Below are 21489 nucleotides of genomic sequence, written 5' to 3'. Positions count from 1 at the left end.
CCTATTTTGGAATCCGAATCCGGAATCCGTTTTTTATAGCGGATTCCGGATTCTAAATTGGTAGGCTAAAATTACCGTCTTGAGTTTTTTCTTACAACTACCTCTTAATTTTTTTTGTACATAACAAATTTTAATAATTACTAATGTGATGTTACACTTTAACACTTTAAACAAATCAAGGCTTCAACCAAGTAACATAGTGTTAAATTAATGAAAAAAGCTATCCCTCTGTGACGGACGGCCTTTTAAAATACTGCTAGAATCCGGAATCCGAATCCGGAATCCGCCAAAAATAAGAATCCGGAATCCGCAAGAATCCTTCACTTTTTTTGACGGATTCCTTCAGAATCCGGAATCCGAATCCGGCCCAAAAATTCGACGGATTCCCATCCCTATTAAACAATATTACAAATTTTCTAAATATACATTTTTAATCAAAATAATATACTTTTGTGCCAAGGCTTTTAAACAACAGTTTGAACCCATCAAAACATTTGATGATATTGCACCAAAAAATGCTTAACATTTCAAAGTTTTTTTTCATATAAAACCATGGTGAAACCTAACTTTTTAGTCGATAAACCAAATATTAAGCATAAAACTAGTATTTCCACTAAAAAATACTATGGATCAATGCTGTAAGGTGCTTAGAATCACTTGCTCTTGTTCGTTGATAGTCCCCTTTAAAAAAATGCATTGATCAAACATTATGCCAGCCTAAAAAATGGCCTAAAACCTCACAAGGTTCCTTACAACTGTAAAACTATTGATCTATCCGTTTCCAAGATATTACTGGATACACGCACAAACTTAAAGAAATTAGAAATATGCAATCTTAAAATAGAAACTATTATTCACGATTGTTAAACAAACAAGCCTTTTATTTGTTTTGCCTAAATATCTGACAAAGAAGCGAAGTGTCCCTGACATTGTGACGTATAGTTGGTAATTATAGAAAAGCGTGATATGATAACTGAAAAGATATGACATATTCAGGCCCAAAAAATATAAAAAGCTATTTAGACATGCAACATTTTTTTCTTTTCTTTGTATCTAGGCTGTGACGTTCTTGTAAAACAGAGAAGTAGAGTTAAAAAATATTGTACAAGGTTTTAAAGAAAATCCTTAGCTATAATTGAGTACCTAAGGATTTTAAAGATTTTAATTAAGAATTTCTTTTAGTCTAATGGCTTATCGCTCGACAAAAATGACAAGTTTATTTTCTATATTCTTTGCTGTTTGTTTTATTTCGTTGCTTTGTGGAAAGAAAATAACATTAACATTGGTCTTTGTTTTAATGTTTATATCATGAGATCTCATTTTCATTACACACAACTCTTTCTTTAAAAATAAACAGGAAAATAAAGATTAGATAAATGTTTAGGGTGCTCGCTGTAGATTAAATTTTAAAGGCTGAGGGGGCAAGAGTTATATGTAAATTTCCCTGCAAGGTAAAAACCCTGTCCCGATTTTTAATTGGGTCTTTGAAAATCTGCTAAAAAAAAGTTAAGTAAAATTCCAAGATTCTGAAATCTGATATTGTCAGGTACATACAAAAGAACAATGAATTAAAATGTTTCTTTGATTAAATTACTTATTAAACTAAAAATTGACAATAACCTAAAAAGCCATACCTAATAAAATTCACCGATAATTTAACCTTTTTGTAAAATAACTGACCATAAAAATGAAAATGACTTATAAAAGCTTAATTGGCAAAGCAAAGTTTAATGAAATTTATTTTCGTCTGCTAGGTAAAGGGTCCTTGCACTATACTTTTACATTTGACACCTAATTATAATAGTTACCTACATGTATAGGATTTAATTCAATTTCATAACTGTGTCATCCAATAAGGTGAGCAATATTGAAGAACAGGGCAACAAATTCCTTCCATTTATTCGTTAAATAAATCTCTAATAACCTTTAAAATGATGTTTAGCTACATTTTCTATTTAAACCTTATAGGTATGTGAAGCAGTAGGTTTTTGTCTACAACTTAAGATTTCAATAACTACTAAAATTATTGAGTTCTATATTTTAGGGAAGCCACAAATAATTTTATATTTGAGTTTTGGGGTGGTTTTAGGCTATTTTTGTAGCCTCTCCATACCCATTTGAATACAGAGCCACTAGATGATAGAAGCGTAGCCGCTAGTGTTCTACAATTTATTCACATTATGAAACTATTTGAATTATATAAAAACAAGGATGACAACATCCATAAGTAGCGAAGCACAAAAAATCGTCGATGGGAATACGTACAGGTAGATTTAAAAGGTTTTTACTAAAATCAAGAATAGATTTATTGGATAAAATAAACATGAAACCTTGTTTTATTTTGCATGATGACGATGGTCAAAGTAAATTATATTAAAGATGCTCATAACAATGGGAAAAATTATTTTGATACTGATATCCCATAAAAGTTTGAAAATTGCATCAAAATAAGCAAAGATATGTGGAAATATGTAAAACATATAAAAATAGCCAAAAACCTGATAAAAGGCAGTCTGGCCGTCATGGTTGTTTTATTAAAACGACAAAAAATTTAATTTTTAAATCCTTAACTTAAAAAAATTGGAAAATCGGACCATATACACTGAAGATATGGAAAAAAGTGTTAAATATATAAAAATAGCCTAAAACCTGCCAAAAAGTCAGTCTGGCCGTCATGATTACTTTGTTTAAAAGACGGGAAATTTAATTTTGATATCTATAACTGAAAAATTTTGAAAATCGGACTATAAACACTGAAGATATGGAGAAAAATGTTAAATATATAAAAAAAAACAGCCTAAAACCTGCTAAAAAGGCAGTCTGGCCGTCATGATTGTTTTCTTTAAAAGACGGTAAATTTAATTTTGATATCTATAACTGAAAAAATTTTGAAAATCGGACCATAAACACTGAAGATATGGAGAAAAATGTAAAAAATATAAAAATAGCCTAAAACCTGCAAAAAAGGCAGTCTGGCCTTCATGGTTGTTCCTTTAAACGACGGGAAATTTAATTTTGATATCTGTAACTGAAAAAAATTTTGAAAATCGGACCATAAACACTGAGGATATGGAGAAAAATGTGAAAAATATAAAAATAGCCTAAAACCTGCTAAAAATCGGTCCGAACGCCAATAATGTTTTAAAGTCAATTGTGCTCCTTAATGATGGGAATGTTGTAAAAAAATTTCAGCATTCTATCTTTTATAGGAGCTGAGTAAATCCCATTTCCCCCATAGCGTTACGGACTGACTGACGGACGGACTGACTGACGGACTGACGGACGGACAAAGTGAATTATAGAGTAGCTTCGCTACTAATAATGAGTATATGTAGAAATACTAAGAAACGAATTTAATTCTACTTGTCAGCAAATTTCTATGATTAATTACATTAATAGAAGTGGAAGCTTAATTTGTTTTAAGTCTTAATATGATTTAATTAATATTGAGGATTCATCCTAATATTAATTTAGTAAATATTTATATTTTATAAAGATTTAATATTGAAGATAATCTAATAGTATAAAATATTGACCAATTTTACCTCTTTCTTAAAAAAGAAAAAGGGGTAGGAAAATGTAATAAAAACTCCACGCGGAAGTTGTTAAATGGTTATTTACATGAAATTCATTAAAACTTGAATTTAGTGATCTGCATATTTTATTCTGATATAGGACATAGATATATAATATTTAAAGAATTTCAATTTTCTACCAAGTACCTAGTTTTAAAAATAATATTTTTCGGATATATGCATTTTTTCACAAAAACAGCATGATGACATTTTTGGTGCCACCTAATTGATTAATATTTTAATTCAAATCGTTAAATGCAATTCATGCAACTATACCTTTTGGGAAGAATAGATTGAAAATAAAATATAAATTCTAATTTGATATCATTCCATTTTGTTTAGGGTTTCACTTTCCAGAAGATGTAAAAATCTAAACCAACTAGTGTACTGTAAAATACTTCAATAGAGAAGGACACCTGCCATACTTTAATACCAATGCTATCGTACCTATACAGTATACATACAACAATAGTAAGTCATATAACAACTTTACTCTTGTACTTTGAATGCATTTAGAAACCATTTAATATCCAGCTTCCTGTAACAAAACCTACAAATATTTACAACATGTAAGGATAGTTGGATACTAAGTAGAAACTAATATAAGCAAGCAAATATGAAATTAATCAAAATGGTATAAATTGAGAACTACTTTCTCATTTAAACAATAAGATTTAATGCCAGATAGAATTAATATAAAGATTCGTGTTCTGCTTAATTACGATATTTATTTAAATTAAGTACTTCATCATTATTATTTATCAATGCTTTTCTCTCAAGTAATTTTATTTCATTGTAAAAATCAAGGTGAGCTAAAGAAGTGCCCCAACTCTAAAGAAAATATATTAAAAGGCAGGTAAACCTTTAAAGTAAAGTTGCAAGTGCACGTTTGCATTTTCTTTCTTATGGTATACCCAAACATCATCATAGATTAAGGGTAAGGTATAAAGTTATTTTTAGCAATATTTCATAAGAATTTATTTCTCGTTTTCTGAAAAGATTTAAACAACATACCTAGGTATTTATTTGATCAATCCTAAAAACAGCCAAAAACCAAAGAGCAGTTTAGAAGATCTATTACGCTAGTGTTATCTAATAGCCCATTAATAACTGTATTCTCTATGCTACTATTGGAGATTTGTAGATTCACAATTTATGGATGTTGTAATACTTGTTTATTTTCAAACAAAATATATACCTATTTTAAACCTTTGAGAACTGTTAATGCTTTTAAAAATAGAAGCGAGGTAAGTAAATCAATTTCTAAAATTGCTTTCCAATCTTTGCAACAAAATTTAAAGGGAAAACAATAAAAAGCTTGAGAAAAACACATCAGCTTTTCAAAAGATTTTTCAAATACTGCGTAAAATCTAAATAACTCTGCATTTTAGTTGAAAATTCTTAGAGACACAGACATTGATTAGGGAATGGTAGTAGAAAGAAATGAGCAAACAATCATATAACATGTAGTATGATCTGAGAAAATATTTTTTATATCTTACTTTAAAATAATTTTGAATTAATAACTATTTTTTTATTCCATGTTATTAACTTCTTATAAAAATCTGCATTCTGTTTTACTATTTATTTGTTATTAATACCCCTTTCCTGATATTTACTTTAAGATTAAAATATTAGAATTCATGTTGCATTTTGAACATTTGTTCTGCTCAATATATACGACAAGGGCGTGTTAATATTTTTTTCGTTGGGGAGGGGATATTAGTGCTGATACTGCCTTTTCACCTCTGTTTATTTTTTTCAGAAGTTTGAAGCAAAACGGAGGTGTGATCACATTTTTTTTAACAGTCATTAAAATTTTTAAAGCTTTTTTCACTCCTCCTCACTCAGCCTCTCCAAGAGATGCCTTCTAAGATTTCTATAAATGGGGGAAGGGGGGTTGATCAAAGAAATTTGTGTATTTAACCACTTGGAACAGTACAAGTGAGGTCCTATATTTCTGACCCCACTCGGAAGGCTACGCCTAGGATATACGTAATGCTATAAATTTTAATTTAAAATTCATTTTTAGGAATAAAGTAGCTAGTAGGTATTTTTTTTTAAATTGTATGTATTTACAACACACATACAGAATTTTAAGTCTTGGGTATAGTAACTAGAAAATACTCTTTTTAAATGACAATAAGTTCTAAAGCAAATGGCAAAATGTTTTCCTCAGCATAGAGATGAAATATGACCACACAGGATATAAAGTAATGTTTGTGGTACAACTCTACGCCCCACAAACTGATAAGTAAACAATAATTTACCCAATTCGGTTTGAGTGTGGCAGGTGTCCTAACTTTTATCCACCAAATTAATGGAAGCTAACAGCGAGGCGTAAAAAATCTATTTTAAAGTATTATTTTCTTGAAGCGATGAAAACTACAGAACAATTTTTGCACTACCTTACTTATAAAGTACTGATCCAGTTTTGATCAGACAATCAGTTAAGAATTAACTATTTTAACCTTCTAGTCAAAAATAGATGTGGGGAAAAAAATATGCAGAGTTTTTCTTGATTTTAGGTCGGAGCCAGAGCTGTAGCCAGAGCCGCCATCATCACAGACGGCTCCGCTCAGCCGGACCCGCACCAAAATCAAACAGCTCCGCAATGCTGCCATCTAGAGTTGCGACTAACAGATTAAAATTCAGCGCATGAAGAGAACGTCCATTTCTTTAGTTTTTTATATCAAGGTATTGCAATAATTTTGTTGGTTAGTCAATCTTAATTATGTGATGTGAAATGATGTACTAAGTGACTAAAGAACCCACATGAAAAGAATTTATTAACTGCATAAGATGTAGAAGAACATGCAGTAGTAGTATAAACTGTATCATGCATTATTGACGGCTCTTCTTTCAGAATAAGGATTCTAAGAGAACATTGCTTCATACCTTCTTTGAAAATTCGAATTTAGCATTACGCCATTCGGTGTTCAATTCATTCTCTTGGTAGAATAATAAAACCTTACCCTCATCAGGGGATTTATTTTGATTGTGTAATAACAACACAGCCTCCTATATATATATATATATATAATATATATAGATAAATGATTCAAGGCTAAATGGTATTTACAAATGAATAAAGTAAATTAAAAAATAGCTAAATCTAGTATAAATAAACAAAAAAGTTTTATAAAAAGATTTTACAAACAAATGCTTGGCTGTATTTTCTATAATGAATAGATAGCAAAATAGTAAACGTACACCAATAAATAAGAATGCAAATGGTACATGTACAACACTATTCAATGTAGTTGCAAGCAAATAGAAATATAAGGACAGGTAATATTTTGTTCTTCTTTGAAGTGAAATAGTAAAAAGGGTTTAACATAACAACAATATGGAAAAATAAAATAGCAGCTAGGTACCTAGTAAATAATATCAAACAGATTACCTAATAAACACGTGTAATATAAGGTTTTTGTTATATCATAGGTAATCTTTATATTACTTCATTTTAGAAATAACATTTTTGGAAGTCGACAATCAGCTTGTTTATATTTTTTTTGAAAAGCATCAATAGTAAGGTAATTGTCAGGTAGGATTTAGAAATCATTATTAGAAAGTCCATTTTCAACATGCTGATTGAAAAGTATTGTCTAACGTCTCAGCAGTTTATGGCTATATCTTTAATTAATGTTAAATTATACCAAAAACCATTTAATTTTTAGATTTCTATATTTTAAGCGAAGCATCTCTAAAATCAAGACCTAATAATGTAAATATGGCCTTAAATAATATCCTGTAATAAAGGCAATTTTGCAATAATATACATTTACGTTTGACTTATAAAGTAATATTCTGCTTATTAAGTTTTGACACTCTACAAGTGTTAATGATCGTTTATTCTGTCGTCTGATTTTGGAGCTTTGTCACCCTAGTTATTACATACCTTAATAGGTACCTAGGTATCTTTGAAATTTCAGATAATCAAACCATAAGTAAAAAGAATTATCAAACAAAAAGAATAAATAAATTTGTACCTAAAAAAAATTAGGTATCTTAAATTAAAAACATCTTTCAGACAAAGAAACTTCTTAGAAGTATACCTACTAATAAATAGGTAAATTTATTACATTAAGTTTTTATTTTATCATAAAATCTTATTTCATAAATCAAATATTTAAAAAAAAAAAGACTGTACAAACTTAACAAAATGCCTACCTTAAAATATCCTCCTTGGTAAAGTGTGTCAGGGGGGCCAAAGAGGGCCACTTCCCAAACAAACATATCTTCATCATTCACTAATTTAACTCTAAATCCTTCAACTGGCTCTTCCTGTATTATAATTTGCTCATGTTTTTGTCCGAATTAGATACTTACAAAGAATTTATTCAAATATTTTGTTTTTCAAAGCGTCTGACTTTGAGACCTATTACTACCCTTAATTTTTTTTTACTTAAGGGGAGAAATAAAAAAAATACTTTAATTATATATAATTTCAAAAAAAATCTCTATTCATAAATGTGTATTTTCAACATAATTAAAATCACAGAAGCATTCCTGAAGTGATTTATATTCCAGCGCAAGGGCTCGAACTGCACTACCAGCCATTTTTCAGTATTTATGGTAACTAGGTAAAATTTAACTTTATCACTCTTATTTTTATCTCAACAATCAAGTTGTTTCAATTCCTTTAGGTTTTCACTTTAATAATCACTTTTTATATAATATCCTATTTATAAACAAGTTTTAATAATCTTTAAGAATTTTGTAATTACTGAACCATAATAACGCTATAATCTAAAAATTATTATATTTTTACTTATAATCATACAGGTACTATTAGTTTTCAATCATCTCCCAATTCGCATTTAATGAGTAGGATACATTAAGTAGTTAATCATAAATATCTTTGATAAATAAATCAATCTTTAGGTTAGCAATAAAGATATTAAGAAAAAAATTAGCTTTACCACGTAGGTAGTGTTTGAATTATCTTAATTACGAAAATTTTTAATATTAGTCACCAGTCGTCTAAGTTGCATAAATCACAAAGTAGGTAAGATAATTTTATATGTGAAAAATATCAGAATCACGAATTTTAAGTTTAAGTTATATTTGATAACCAGTTATTGGGGAGGGGGAGGGAGAATTCAGATAAATACAACCATCCATGTCCTGTTTCTTCAAAGTACATGTACTTCATAATTTATTCAGGGGTGTATATTTTCCAATATCCAACCCACGTACCCCCCTTATTTTTAATACGTAAATTGGAAATAAATATAGAAGAGTGGAGAAAGGAAAATCAAATAGGTTGAGAAATATAAACCTAATCTTGATAAATATTTAATATGTTTCCAAATACCACAATAAAGAATATTAAAGAATATATATAATCATACTATGAAACTAATATTGTCAGAGTAAAAACTATAAATTTTTTAAAGAGAGTAATATCTAGGATTATATATGAATCCTCCTTATATAGATAAGCTATGCAATATTTCAATAATATTATAGGCTAAACCACCAGCCTCGAAGGGATCTTTTTCAAGGGGAAAGAGATCAGGTATATACTTAAATATACCTTTGGGATTACGAAATATAGCCTAAGACCTACCCTGCACAAAAGTTATCTCCCTGAAAAAGAAGCTTACTACTTTATAACGTAAAAATTTACAACTAGAAAGTAAAAATAATAGGAATGACTAAAAATCTTCGAGTACAAACAAAATGAACGATTATTATATAATAACCTATTAAAACAAAGAAATGTAAGTAAAAGTAATAAAAAAAGGTTTTTAAGGTAATTTTATGAAATAATAAATAGGTTTTTACATTAAAATAATAAAAGTATAAGATAAAAACTGTATGAATTAGAACAAAAAGAATCACATTTAAACATTTCTGATTTCTCTGTTGTATGCAACATAAGACCAAAACAACTACTAGCAAGACTGTAGAACGCTCACAAATGAATAATTTTGTAACTTCATGTTATTCCATTAAAAACGTCTTATTTCGTTTCCTTATGCTACAATTAATATTTTTTATCGATCGATATTCCATAAATCACTAAAGAATCCGTCGAAAATAAGCTAAAAGAGTTTTAATATTGGGAAAATTCGAAGAATTCGATAAGTATTTAGGAACCAATCGAAATGAAACGAAGAAATTCGTGAGAATAATCGGATAAATAAAACCAATTCGAAATCAAAAAATTTTATGGTAGGTAGTTATTAAAAAATTCTTTTTTCTTAAAAAGAAAACATTTTAAGTAATCTGAAAAAATACTGAGAAAAGAACTAATATGCAATTTAAAAATTTCAGTTTTATTTAAGCATTTTTTTTTAAAAAATTGAAAAGCATAAATAGAAATAATACAAATGCATAATAACTTAATTCGGCAGAGTTACTATGAAGGTTTGAGAAGACTCGATGGCTAGAAGATCTTCAAAATTTAAAAGCATAAATAAAAATAATACAAATGCATAATAACTTAGTTCGGCAGAGTTACTATGAAGGTTTGAGAAGATTCGATGGCTAGAAGATCTTCACCGTTAGCTCTAACCTCCGGAACGTCTTGAGGGAGGGGATAACCATCGTTGTTGAGAGAGCATCCTTGGGGGTCTAGATAGCCCGAAGCTAACAAAATTTGGAAGATAAGAGCGCGGTTCAGGGGTGCTGAATGGGCTGAGGACCAAGAGGGAGTCGTCCGTGAAGCGATGGAATTGGAGGCTTGGTCTGTAAGGGCTGCTAAAGACCTGGGGACTGCTGTGCTCGAGGATTTTAGCATAATCTTGGAGAAAATCTCAATAAGCGTTGTGTCATCAATAGCTCGATAATGTTGAGCTGTAGCTATGGAGCGCCATCTGCCTAAGACTCGGATATGATCATCGCTCATACCTAATCGAAAGGCAGATGACACTCCTAAGCTTTTAGCAGATTTAGATGTAATTTTATGTTTAAGTCCTAAGTTACTATAAATTAAGTTTACATCCTTCATTAAGGTGGAAGCTGAAATGGCGTAACGTCCATCCGCGACTAGGATTCTAAAAAAATATAATTACCAATAAAATTTTGTGACAACTTAAAAAAGAAAAATGTGTGAGTATATTATGCTTAAAAACTCGCCTAGAAGATTTCGAAGTGGTACCATTCCCTGTACGGGGCAGCAGATAGCTCGTATCCAGACAGGAAGTATCTGATGAATACAACCGGAGCCTATTGTAATACAGGACCAGTAGAGAATAAAGACAATATTCTGATCCATTGAAGATCACGTAACTGGTGGAGCCCTCAAATCTAGAAAAATAATGTTTATGTTTTTGTGTAAAAAACGAACGCTATTCTAGATGAAATGCAGAGTTGAAGAATGCATAATAAATTTGAAAAAAGATTTTCTGGAATTTTCTTTAACAATTTTACAGTAGAAAAAATAGGTATTGGTTAAGAAAATTATTTGTAATTTAAAACATTTTAAACTAAGACATTGAAAATCTTTGAAAGAATTTTTAATAAGAATTAGAAAATTATTTTGCAATTATAATGTAATTTCCAATTTAATATTAAGTAAAAATAGATAGAAAAGAATGTCGTATGATATTTGAAAAAATTTCTGGGAAAAAAAGTTTTTGAGAAAGAATTGAAGAAAGATTTTCTTGTTAAAAATAAGTACCTAGGGTCAGTCTTAGAGGATCTGAAGGTTACGCTCATGGCTGGCGTGTCTCCTAGTGTGGTAACCGCTAGATCACAGGCTCTTAATCTTAACAGGTCAGATATGCGTGCGCACAAGCTGTACTGAAGGTGCTGGGCCACGATTGCTCGGAGGGTCACGATTGGAATCTTAAGAAAACAAAGTTTCTATTAGAAAAGAATATTAAAAGAAAATACAAAAGCGGAGAAAACTCCTTGTCCTAAAATAGTTGGCCCAAAAAAACTAAATTCGAATTTTTAAGAAATAAGCTTTCTATTAGAGATCAATGTGAATATTAGAAAGACGTAAAAAATTCCGTAATATTTAATGTAGTTTGATCCGACAACTTAAAAATAGCTAAGTAATAAGTATGAATCAAAATTATTTGAAAAAGGATTTATTGATTCATATGAAACAAATTACCTGATCTGGATTCTTTAGAAAAGGTGTCACGTGCTTGTCGATGGCCAAAGTCAAGTACTGTATGGGCAGTTTTGGCGCTTTTTTGGTCAAAGGCTGTTCTGCAGAGGCTCTTCTCGTGATTCCCTGATACATTCTTTCAATTTGGGGGGTCCAAGGGGATTTCATATCTAAAGCACTGGCTAAAAAATCTATTGCGCCTGCCAATCCGACTACGGCGGATTTTTTAGCTGCGGAATCCTCTAAGTATTCAATGTAGGCGGCTAAATCCTTTTTTGAAAAATTTAACAGAGATTTATTTCTGTTTTCGCAAAATATTTCAAAACGGCGTAATGTACGATTGTGGAGTAGCTGCGTGGACTTAGTTCTAGAAGACGCTGTCAATTTTATATGACGTTTCCTTTTTTCGGAAAGGTTGTATTTCTCTAAAACTGACGGAAAATACAGAGGGCCTCTTTTTTCTAGAGGTCTATTGTCTTTAAAGGTTTGTAACTGAGCATTAAACTTATGGTAATTTACAGTGGAATGTTTGAAAGACGTTCTCATTGTAAAAATGCTGAAAAAATTTTGTACAATTCATTAAAAAACATATTGATTAAAATTGTGGTAAAGGAATGGCATAGTCTTTACCGGTATGAATCAATAAAGCGAGAGTTTTAAACGTCTTATGACCATTGAAAAGATTATTTGGCGTAGAAGCAATGTAGTAAGGATCCCAGAGCAAAAAATTTTTTACAAAAGAATTAAAATAAGATCCTTTAACAATACAATTCCAGAAAGGGTATGTCGGCCATAAGGGCAAAACTACCACTGCTGTTATATCCTCATATAATTTTAATTTATTAAAAACACGAGAAAGGAGAGAAATCGGTGGGTGGATGTAGTAGCATTCTGAACTGGTCAGGGAAACTGTGAAAAAATCAATATCAAAACAATTTAGTTGTGGGAAGGGGGAAATGAATTTCTCTACTTTACAATTCTTAGATGTTGCGAAACAGTCAATGGAAATTTGAATAGAAAAATAATTTTGAAGAAATTGAAAATCATTAGAACTAATCCCAAATTCATTTGAGGATTTAAAAAGCTTAGAGCCTAAATCTGCTAAAGTAATAAGTGAACTGTCTCGGGGCATCCATTTAGGTATAATACGAATTGCGTATTGGAATTCTAAAATTTTTAATTGAATTAATAATTTTTGAATAACTAAATTACGGCTTCCAATACGCAAAAAAGAGTAAAGGCACATGCTATCTGTTATCCAAATAACCAGCTGTCCTTTAAGGGTGGCGAAATAATTGCTATAATGTTCAAAAGCTTTAACTATACTTAAAAGTTCTCTATGGCCTGAAGATAATTCAGCCTCTTGTGGAGTAAATAAATAATCAGAGATAATCTTACAGTCTCCAGCTTTAAATGAAAAGGCTGAGTGGTCAGAAGCGTCTGACACAAAAATATTACAATGTTTATTTAAATCATTAGGATCAATGTTGTCAATCAAGAAAGATGTTTGATGGGGGGAAAAAACTTCTATTGTTTTGGATTCAGTACGAATTGGTTGTCCGTTTAAAGAAACAAAATGTTCTTTACAGAGGGACAGCTCTTGAAACATATCTGCATTGACAAACAAAGCTCCTTTCCAGCCATACTGTGAGGTGTAAACACCAAGGGCATGATTAGAGTTTCTTGCCACGACGCGAATAAAATCTCCATGACTAAAATATGCATGACATAATTTGCCTAGAAAGGAGGCTAACATAGTAACATCTACAGGATCGTTAGAATCAAAAGCAGCTAAAATTTTATCAAGAAGAAATAAAACTTCTGAATTTTAACAATGGGCAAAGAAATTATCATTTTACTACTATCAAGAATAAAACCTAAATATTGTATACGACGAACAGGTTCTAGTTGACATTTAGAAAGTTGAAAATGCCAACCTGCACATAGTAAAACTGATAGGACAAAGTGAGTACTAAGAAGACATTTAAAATAATTTACTTCGACAGTCAGGCCGTCATCAATATAGACACTCACGTCTATATTGTGACGGTGACAAAAATGTTTAACTGGGCGTATCAAGGCATCAACTAGAAATACGGCTGAGGCAACCCCGAAGGGAAGCCTCAAATATTTGTAAAAAGAATAGGAATTATCAGCATTTTTATAACAAAAACCAAAAAATTCAGTAACGGCAGGATGTAGATGTACTTGATGGTACATGCCCCGCAAATCCCAAGATGTAAAAAATACATCCTGAGAAATGCGAGGCAGCACTGTCTTAATATCATTTAAAGAGACGTTCTCTGGCTGGAGAAGTAGATTAATGTGGCGAGATAAGTCGATGCACAATCTAAAAGCAGGAAATATTTCGAAAAAATTAAAAAAGGGGTGAAAAAAATGAAAGAATTTTTTAAAAAATTTGAATTTGAACAAATAAAAAATATTTGAGAGGTAGGGAAAAGAATTGAAAACGAAAAGAAAATTTTATAAAAAGGGGGGGTAGAAAAAGAGGGGAATCAAAAAAAATTTGAAAAAGAAATTTAGGATAATATTTATGTGTCGAAAAATTTCCTGAGTTTAGTTGTGTTGGTTAAACTACATGTTCTGCTAGCTACCGTAAGAGGTGAACAACAATAAGGCTGATGATCGATTTGAGCAATAATACCTTTGTCTAGCAAAGATTGAATCTCTTGACGGACAAATTCTGGATTGCGGACAGCGCTATTGTTGTTCTTCTCGAAATACGGTAACACTGGAGATGTAAAAACTTAAAAAAGATAGATTATGGAGAATAATTTTAAAAAGAAAACAAAAAAAAAAATTTTTTGGAACAATGTCATATAAGAAATAAAATGTGAAAAGAATTATTCTCAATAATCTACCTGGTTGATATCCAAAGGTAAGTGTTTGCAAAACAAAAGATGGTGCATGGAGAATATTTTTATAGAAATTAATTGCTGTAAGTGAATGAATCGAATAAGCTGGCGAATAACTAGATAAAAAATCCGATTGAATATCATATAAACGTTTATAATGGTCATAATCTTCTGTGAAACAAAAATTTTTTAGAGAAGCGATATGAAAATTTGGAATGTCTGAGGTAGGTATCTGTAGGTTTAAATCTTGAATAGCGTAAAGCGGGGTGGACTCATTATTTGGAGTTGGCGGAAGGACAGTCTTCGACTTTATGACCTTCGCCGTTACATCCGTGACAGCGAAGAGATCCTCGACCTCGTCCTCGAGATCCTCTACCCCTAGGGTTTGAGCCTCCATTTGAGTTAAACCGGCCGTTAGAGAAGCCGCCACGTGCTCCTCTGCTATAGTCCCCTCGAAAGTCCGGCAGGGAATCCGAGATCCGTTGCTGCTGGGTGGTGAGGTAGCGTCTGTTACCTGCTAGCGCCACCCGGTTGGCGTGGCCGATGTTTTTCGAAAAAGCCAGTTCGATATACCCGATGGAGCTTTCAGCTATCTAGATAAAAATGAAAAATCTTTATAATTTAGAAAAGATATGTTAATCTTTAGCTCCATGAAAAGAAATGTGTTGTAGGAATTATCTTTCCTGTAGATAAAAATAATGAAACTTAAATGAACTGAAAAATAATGCAAATGTCACAGAAAAATCTTATGAACCTTTTTTCTGTGGTGCGGGAGCTAATAAAACTGGTGTTAATCAAATGTTTGCACGTCTTCATTAAAAAAGCACATTTGAAAAAAAATAAATGTCATAAATAAAAAACGATTCCTATTGATCGAATTTGTACGTAAGAAATAAAGAAAACTAAAATTGGCATAGGTTTAGTTATTACAAAACGAAAAAGAAGAAAAATTTTATGAATTTCTTGCCTTTATTGCTTGATAGCAGGCTTGCAGCGACTGCTGTAGGTCATATAACAAGTTCTTGGGGGCTTTCAGCGCCACAAGACGCTTCGCAGCATCCTCGACATAATTCTTCGAACGGCAGGTGTCTCTTAAGACACATTTTAAAAATGTGAGAGAGACGTCATTCTTTTCCTCCAAAGACTTAATAGAAAAACTATTGTGAGATTTCCAAGAAAGGAATTTCAAAATTTGAAAAAAGATAAACAAAAAACTTAATATTTGAGATAGTGAAAGAATACTTAAATGTGGAAAAGAGAAAAAAATTTTTGTAAAGAAATGTAGAAAAGAAAATGCCCTTAACCCAAGATAACTGCCCTTTTTTTGTTTAAATAGACTAAATAACCCCTACATATATTAAAAAATATATGTTTGACCAAAAAATTTTTCAAAAAATGTTTTTCTTACGTTTAAATGTTCGAAGAGGCGTTCCCGTTCGGCATGTATGTCTGCTGTCGTCATGCCAATCCAAGCAGGTGGGTCTGACAGTATTTCAGCTGCTCGCCGGAGGCGACGTCTAGCTTTTCGGCCGCCTACTAGTTGGCTGCTACTGTCGGAATCGGAAGAGTGCTTTTTGCTCTTCTTCTTTTTCTTTTTCTTTCCTAAAGAAAGAATGTATGAAAGCATAATAATCCGAAGAATAACGTCAAATATTCAATCGGTGTTCATAGAAAACAAGAAATTTGTCTTTCAAATAATTGAACTAAAATAAATTTCTGTAATAATATCGGAAAATTTTCAAATAGTTCATACATGAGAGAAAGAAAGGATTTCTTTTTAAATATTGAAAAAAATACCTTTTCTTTTCCTTTTAGGTTCATCTGATTCCGAAGAACTCGACGATGACGAGAAAGAACTGGTAGAAGAGGAACTACTAGAGTAGCGTTTCTTCTTTTTTGACTTCTTACGTTTAGGGGAAAAATCATCTAAAAATAAAAAGATTTAAAAAGAATAAAATGGAAAAAGGTGTAAGGTAGTAAAAAAGAAAGAATAAAAAAGAGGGGGGGGGGGGGGGAAAATTAAAAAAGTTTGAGAAAGAAAATGTTTGGAAAGGTAAAAAATTTGTTAAGAAGACAAAATTCATATGAACTTCAATTTCTAAATCAATGAATCAAAATCATGAGAAACTAAGCATGAAATTTTACCTGAAGACACTGAAGCATGTCTGACAGGCATCTTAACTTTCTCAGATTCAATATGTGGAGCTGCTGACACTGAAGGTCGCGCTGGAGCTGCAGACTCTTGAGGTCGCGCTGTCATTTTCGGAGGCTGATTAATTTGTGGCACAAAACCTATCCCCGGCAAATATGAGCCCGCTGGGGGAAGGTTGTTTAACCCCAAGGGATCTTTAGGATCCTGGGGAATAATAGTTTGTGCTACCGATGACGGACCTGGAGCTACAACCGACGAGGGAGCTGAGGTATTGACTGGGGCTGAATAGGATCTAGCCAAATTTGTGGTTGGAACCACTGTGGATGCGGGGGGGGGGGGATTATTATCCTCATCTGAGGAGTTGTGTGAATGCCCTGTAGGAACAGGCATTTTTAGGTCTGAAGAGGAAATTTAAATTTAAAGAAAAAATTTAACAATAACGTTAAAGTAAAGAAACATCCACGAAAAATTTCATGCAAAAATAATAACAAATAAAAAACATGCTGTAATTTTTAACAATTCAGTATTTTACAAGAAAAGAAAAATTGAAAAAGGAAAGAAATTTTAACTTATTTCAAGAAAATAGTGGTGAAACATTAATTGAAAGAAAAATAAGAATTGTTTGTAATAAGAAAGAAAAAGAAAAATTTAGTAATGTAATTTAATCAAGAAGTGACAAGGTGTTGCGACATTCTGCTTCGAAATCTTTAAAAAACTGGCCAAAATTATCATAAACAGATTTTGCGGCGAAAAAATCGTCATCTAAAGTATGGTTAATTTCTTCTAATTGTTCTTTATAACAAGATGCACGATTAATCAACTCTCTAACTACTAAATGTTTATCAGTTTTACTTTGATAAACGACAAAATAATGCAGGTTTAAGCCTAAAATCTGCTTATAGGCAACTATATTTTGAGCATGGAATGACTTAACACTCCTGAGTTTATAGAACTCGAATGGTGTCATGATAAAAAACGTTGATCTGAAAAAATGTTAGAGACATGAATAGGTAAGTATGTCAGTTTAGAAAAAACAATATTAATATAAAAATACCGGAATTAAGAAAGCAGAAAAATAAAAAATTTCTAATAATAACTAAAGGGTTAGGGAGGGTGGGTGAAAACGTATTAAAAAGCGATGTAAGAGAGAGTACTAGCTCTATCGGTGTAATGAAAACGAATGAAAATATGAAAAACGTTTTGTATTAAAGTAAGTTTTAGGAGATTTCAACTCGTGTGCCGGCAGGCTATAAAAACGTGCGACGCGCAAATTTTCGAGAATGCTCCGTGATGTAATTTCAGCAATCGATCAATAAAATAATATCAATATTCCTCATTAATTCAACAAAAAATGGCCATTTTGTAACTTCATGTTATTCCATTAAAAACGTCTTATTTCGTTTCCTTATGCTACAATTAATATTTTTTATCGATCGATATTCCATAAATCACTAAAGAATCCGTCGAAAATAAGCTAAAAGAGTTTTAATATTGGGAAAATTCGAAGAATTCGATAAGTATTTAGGAACCAATCTCCATTTACTATTTAAATTCTCTTGAATAATCCCCAAATGCAAATAAAATCCCCAACTGAAAATAGTAAATGAAAAAATACGTTGAAAAAACATATATATAATACACTAAAAACTAAAACTTACTGTTGAAAACGTATTAAAAAGCGATGTAAGAGAGAGTACTAGCTCTATCGGTGTAATGAAAACGAATGAAAATATGAAAAACGTTTTGTATTAAAGTAAGTTTTAGGAGATTTCAACTCGTGTGCCGGCAGGCTATAAAAACGTGCGACGCGCAAATTTTCGAGAATGCTCCGTGATGTAATTTCAGCAATCGATCAATAAAATAATATCAATATTCCTCATTAATTCAACAAAAAATGGCCAAAACAGCTGATCTTAACATAGACAAATTATTTCTCAACTTAGATGTTTTAAACAATTTGTTTTATTACAAGTTGTTTATATTTACTCATTTTTAACAACAAAATATCATAGATATACACTTAATGTTATTTTTTTAGCATTATGTATGCCTGTTTTAAATATATTAAAGCAAAAATGTTTAAATAAGAAAAGATCTAAACGTAATAAATTGTGAGCGTTATTATAATCCTTATGTGGAAAAATAACCAATAATATGACGTTATATTTTCTTTATAAAACGTTAATAAGAGAGCAATTTTTATTTTTGCTTATTAGGTTAAAAAATATGCAATCTTTTATGTTTTACGTGTCTTTGACTTAGGGTAACGGTGCGCGCTTAACGTAATGTGCTTGTGTATATGTACTTGCGTGAGTGTGTCTTTGTGCATGAGTTGTGAGCGCGTTAGCTCGTCGGAGCGAAGAGAGAGAGGGAGGGCGAGGAGAGACATATATTGAACACTTTTTTTGTTGATCTTTATTATCTTTTACTGGTTATATAACAAAAATTCTACATAAAGGATTTTGCGTTTTACCCATATTTCTATTTTTAAAAGCGAAGCTTTTCTATAATTAGGGTCGGTCCGTCCGTCCGTCCGTCCGTCCGTCACGGATAGCTTTTTTCGTTAATTTAGACATGTTAGAATTGTCCTATCGATTTCAAATTTTGCATGGTGATTCCTTTAGTAGTTAGAAAGCGTAGCAACTCTATAATCATTACCAAAATGTCCGTACGTCCATTTTAAACATGTTGATTTTTTTACTTTTTTAAATAGCTTTTTTCGTTAATTTAGGCATGTTAGAATTGTCATATCGATTTCAAATTTTGCATGGTGATTTCTATAATAGTTAGGTACGAGTTAGAAAGCGTAGCAACTCTATAAGCATTACCAGAATGTCCGTACGTCCATTTTAAACATGTTGATTTTTTTACATTTTTAACAACAAATTTGTATGTGACCTAATTATCCGATTGGTCTGATTTTTGGTATACTGATTCCTGAGACAACAAAGTTCAATATTATAAGCGAAGCAACTCTATAATCAAGTCCTAAAAATGTAAGTATGTCCATAATCATTATCCTGTATCAAGCAGTTTTTCAACAAATTTACTTACAATTTTGCTTTGACTCTTATAAATTTGATTCTGATTATTTAGTTCTGACATTATACAAGTGTTAATGTCCGTTTGTCCTACCGTTTCAGAGCTTCGCTTTTATGGATGTTGTCATCCTTGTTAAAACGAAATTAGGTATATACATGAGAACTTTATTTTGGAGCCAAAATTTCTTTATTTCGTCGCGGTACATCGGCCCGTCCTTAGATAGCTCGATATGTTCCCTGTCTAATTTGTTGAGAGTTGCTTTTATGGACGAATGTCGTTCTTGTTGTATATTTGTATGTCTTTTAGATGTATGCTAAAATTTGCATAGTCATCACATGATGTGCATGTCTTTATTTCTTTAAAAATTGCATCATAATTTTGTAATGTTACTAGCGGTTTCGCCCCTAGCCTCAAGGGGCTTTGCCCTAAGAGGTAATTAAAAAAAATAAGTATGTATTTCTGGTGCTGCCATTTTATGTGAAGTAGTTTCCCTAGAAATTTTTTTTTTGGGGGGGGATTTTCATTTTTGGGAGGTTGGGAGTGTCCCACCCCCCAAGAAAATAGCTTAAAACCACCACAGGACCAATAGTTATATACCCTGAAGAGTGGACGGACAGACATCAAGCTACTTTGTATTATAGATAGTCACTTATAAAAAATAATTACCTCTGGAGATGCCCCCACAAATTTTTTAATAATTTTAAAAAAATTGAGGGGTGATTTTTTTAAATTTTTGGTGGGGTGGGGGGAGTCCCATCCCCCAAGAAAATAGCCTAAAACCACCACAGGACCAGTAGGTATATTCCCTGAAGAGTAGAATCCGATCAGTTCAGTGGTTACCGAGATCTTAAGGGACGGACAAACGGACAGACAGACAGACGGACGGACAGACATCATTCTACTTTGTATTATAGATTGTCACTTATCCCATAATAGTAGGGTTTATTGTCTGGAAGCTAAAGATCTATAGCTAAAATCACTGGTCCAAATGGGGATATGAGTGGGGTAATGAGATATTGCACCATTTTAATTATGAAATTGAACTATATCCAGTCCATGTAAAGTCTCTTTCTGGAATCTTTTTGAACCTAAGAATGAGTAATTAACTCTTCACACATCATGTTTTACTTAGCAGGAAGCTTTTTACAGGTTATATGGGGTGGTTTGAGCTTACTTTCCAAGATGAAGGGTGTCTAGGTGCTCTGAAGTAAGAGGAAATATAATATTATTAAAATTGTTTAGCCAAAATGAAGTTGCGGTAATGAAAAAATCTTTTAAATGAATCCTTATAAAGTTAATTACAAAAACTGACAAAATTATCTTGAAAGGGAAACTTCATTACTATTTTCTTATGTTATATTTAACTTAGGTTTGCTAACTAAGAGTCAAGTGACTTGTACTTCTTAAAGGCGGTTCGGTTGTTTCAGTCTCAGTCGACCCTCCACGTTCAATATTAGTTTTAAAAAGAAAATATTTTTTTTGGGAGGTGAAGGTTATTCTACTCCAGGGCGATTTCTATAGAGTATATGTCACAAAAAATTTCAATTATAAAAATCACGAAACCTTTTAAAAATGTATATTGTATAATGGTCTTTTCAAGCATTAAGCTAATAAGAAAAACGTTAAGATCTAAAATTCGATTTAGCACCCCAACCAATAGTAGGTCTTTATAAAACATGGTCAAAATATTTAAAATGTTGACTTAATTAATCACTAACAAGGATGGCAACATCCATAAGTAGCAAAGCTCAAAAATCATGAACATCCAGAATG

The 21489-nt window shown here is 31.5% G+C and overlaps 4 protein-coding genes across 4 annotated transcripts in view; all 4 read right to left on the bottom strand.

The window, feature by feature from the left end:
• Window positions 1-7864, bottom strand: part of LOC145311404 (ubiquitin-conjugating enzyme E2 R2) — a 49757-nt gene extending 41893 nt beyond the window's left edge. The window contains exon 1 of the mRNA XM_080150546.1: window positions 7749-7864. Coding sequence (XP_080006672.1) covers window positions 7749-7814 — 66 coding nt within the window. The 5' untranslated portion in view covers window positions 7815-7864. The remainder of the gene's footprint in view (window positions 1-7748) is intronic.
• A 2037-nt stretch (window positions 7865-9901) lies between these two features.
• Window positions 9902-12823, bottom strand: LOC145311371 (uncharacterized). Its single transcript, XM_080150544.1, has 4 exons — window positions 11650-12823; window positions 11209-11375; window positions 10665-10835; window positions 9902-10582 (listed from the first exon to the last, which is right to left on the bottom strand). The coding sequence occupies exons 1-4, from the start codon at window positions 12190-12192 to the stop codon at window positions 10030-10032; spliced, it is 1434 nt and encodes a 477-aa protein (XP_080006670.1). The 5' UTR covers window positions 12193-12823; the 3' UTR covers window positions 9902-10029.
• Window positions 12824-12903: 80 nt separating this feature from the next.
• LOC145312513 (uncharacterized) lies at window positions 12904-16149 on the bottom strand. Its single transcript, XM_080151769.1, has 4 exons — window positions 15931-16149; window positions 15490-15666; window positions 14529-15115; window positions 12904-14413 (listed from the first exon to the last, which is right to left on the bottom strand). The coding sequence occupies exons 1-3, from the start codon at window positions 16147-16149 to the stop codon at window positions 14798-14800; spliced, it is 714 nt and encodes a 237-aa protein (XP_080007895.1). The 3' UTR covers window positions 12904-14413; window positions 14529-14797.
• A 109-nt stretch (window positions 16150-16258) lies between these two features.
• LOC145311387 (uncharacterized) lies at window positions 16259-17168 on the bottom strand. The gene is made up of 2 exons (XM_080150545.1): window positions 16668-17168; window positions 16259-16448 (listed from the first exon to the last, which is right to left on the bottom strand). Exons 1-2 carry the CDS (start codon window positions 17062-17064, stop codon window positions 16300-16302), a joined length of 546 nt encoding a protein of 181 aa, XP_080006671.1. The 5' UTR covers window positions 17065-17168; the 3' UTR covers window positions 16259-16299.
• Window positions 17169-21489: the final 4321 nt, after the last annotated feature.

Source organism: Acartia tonsa, chromosome 2 (assembly GCF_053477335.1).
Source record: "Acartia tonsa isolate MP-2025a chromosome 2, ASM5347733v1, whole genome shotgun sequence".
Taxonomy (NCBI): domain Eukaryota; kingdom Metazoa; phylum Arthropoda; class Copepoda; order Calanoida; family Acartiidae; genus Acartia; species Acartia tonsa.
The sequence above is the reverse complement of the archived record's forward strand: the minus strand, read 5'-3'. Positions and strand labels throughout refer to the sequence as shown.

Bases quoted from the DNA above. Each gene is read 5' to 3' on its own strand.
- LOC145311371 (XM_080150544.1), bottom strand. From the start codon at position 12,192: ATGAGAACGTCTTTCAAACATTCCACTGTAAATTACCATAAGTTTAAT. The intron at 11,376-11,649 runs GTAATTTGTTTC...TGTTTTCTTAAG, and splicing joins TTCTAAAGAATCCAGATCAG to ATTCCAATCGTGACCCTCCG. The intron at 10,836-11,208 runs GTACTTATTTTT...TTATTTTTCTAG, and splicing joins TCCTCTAAGACTGACCCTAG to ATTTGAGGGCTCCACCAGTT.
- LOC145312513 (XM_080151769.1), bottom strand. From the start codon at position 16,149: ATGCTTTCATACATTCTTTCTTTAGGAAAGAAAAAGAAAAAGAAGAAG. The intron at 15,667-15,930 runs GTAAGAAAAACA...TTTTCTATTAAG, and splicing joins GCCTCTTCGAACATTTAAAC to TCTTTGGAGGAAAAGAATGA. The intron at 15,116-15,489 runs GCAAGAAATTCA...ATTTTTATCTAG, and splicing joins CCTGCTATCAAGCAATAAAG to ATAGCTGAAAGCTCCATCGG.
- LOC145311387 (XM_080150545.1), bottom strand. From the start codon at position 17,064: ATGCCTGTTCCTACAGGGCATTCACACAACTCCTCAGATGAGGATAAT. The intron at 16,449-16,667 runs GTAAAATTTCAT...TTTTATTTTTAG, and splicing joins ACATGCTTCAGTGTCTTCAG to ATGATTTTTCCCCTAAACGT.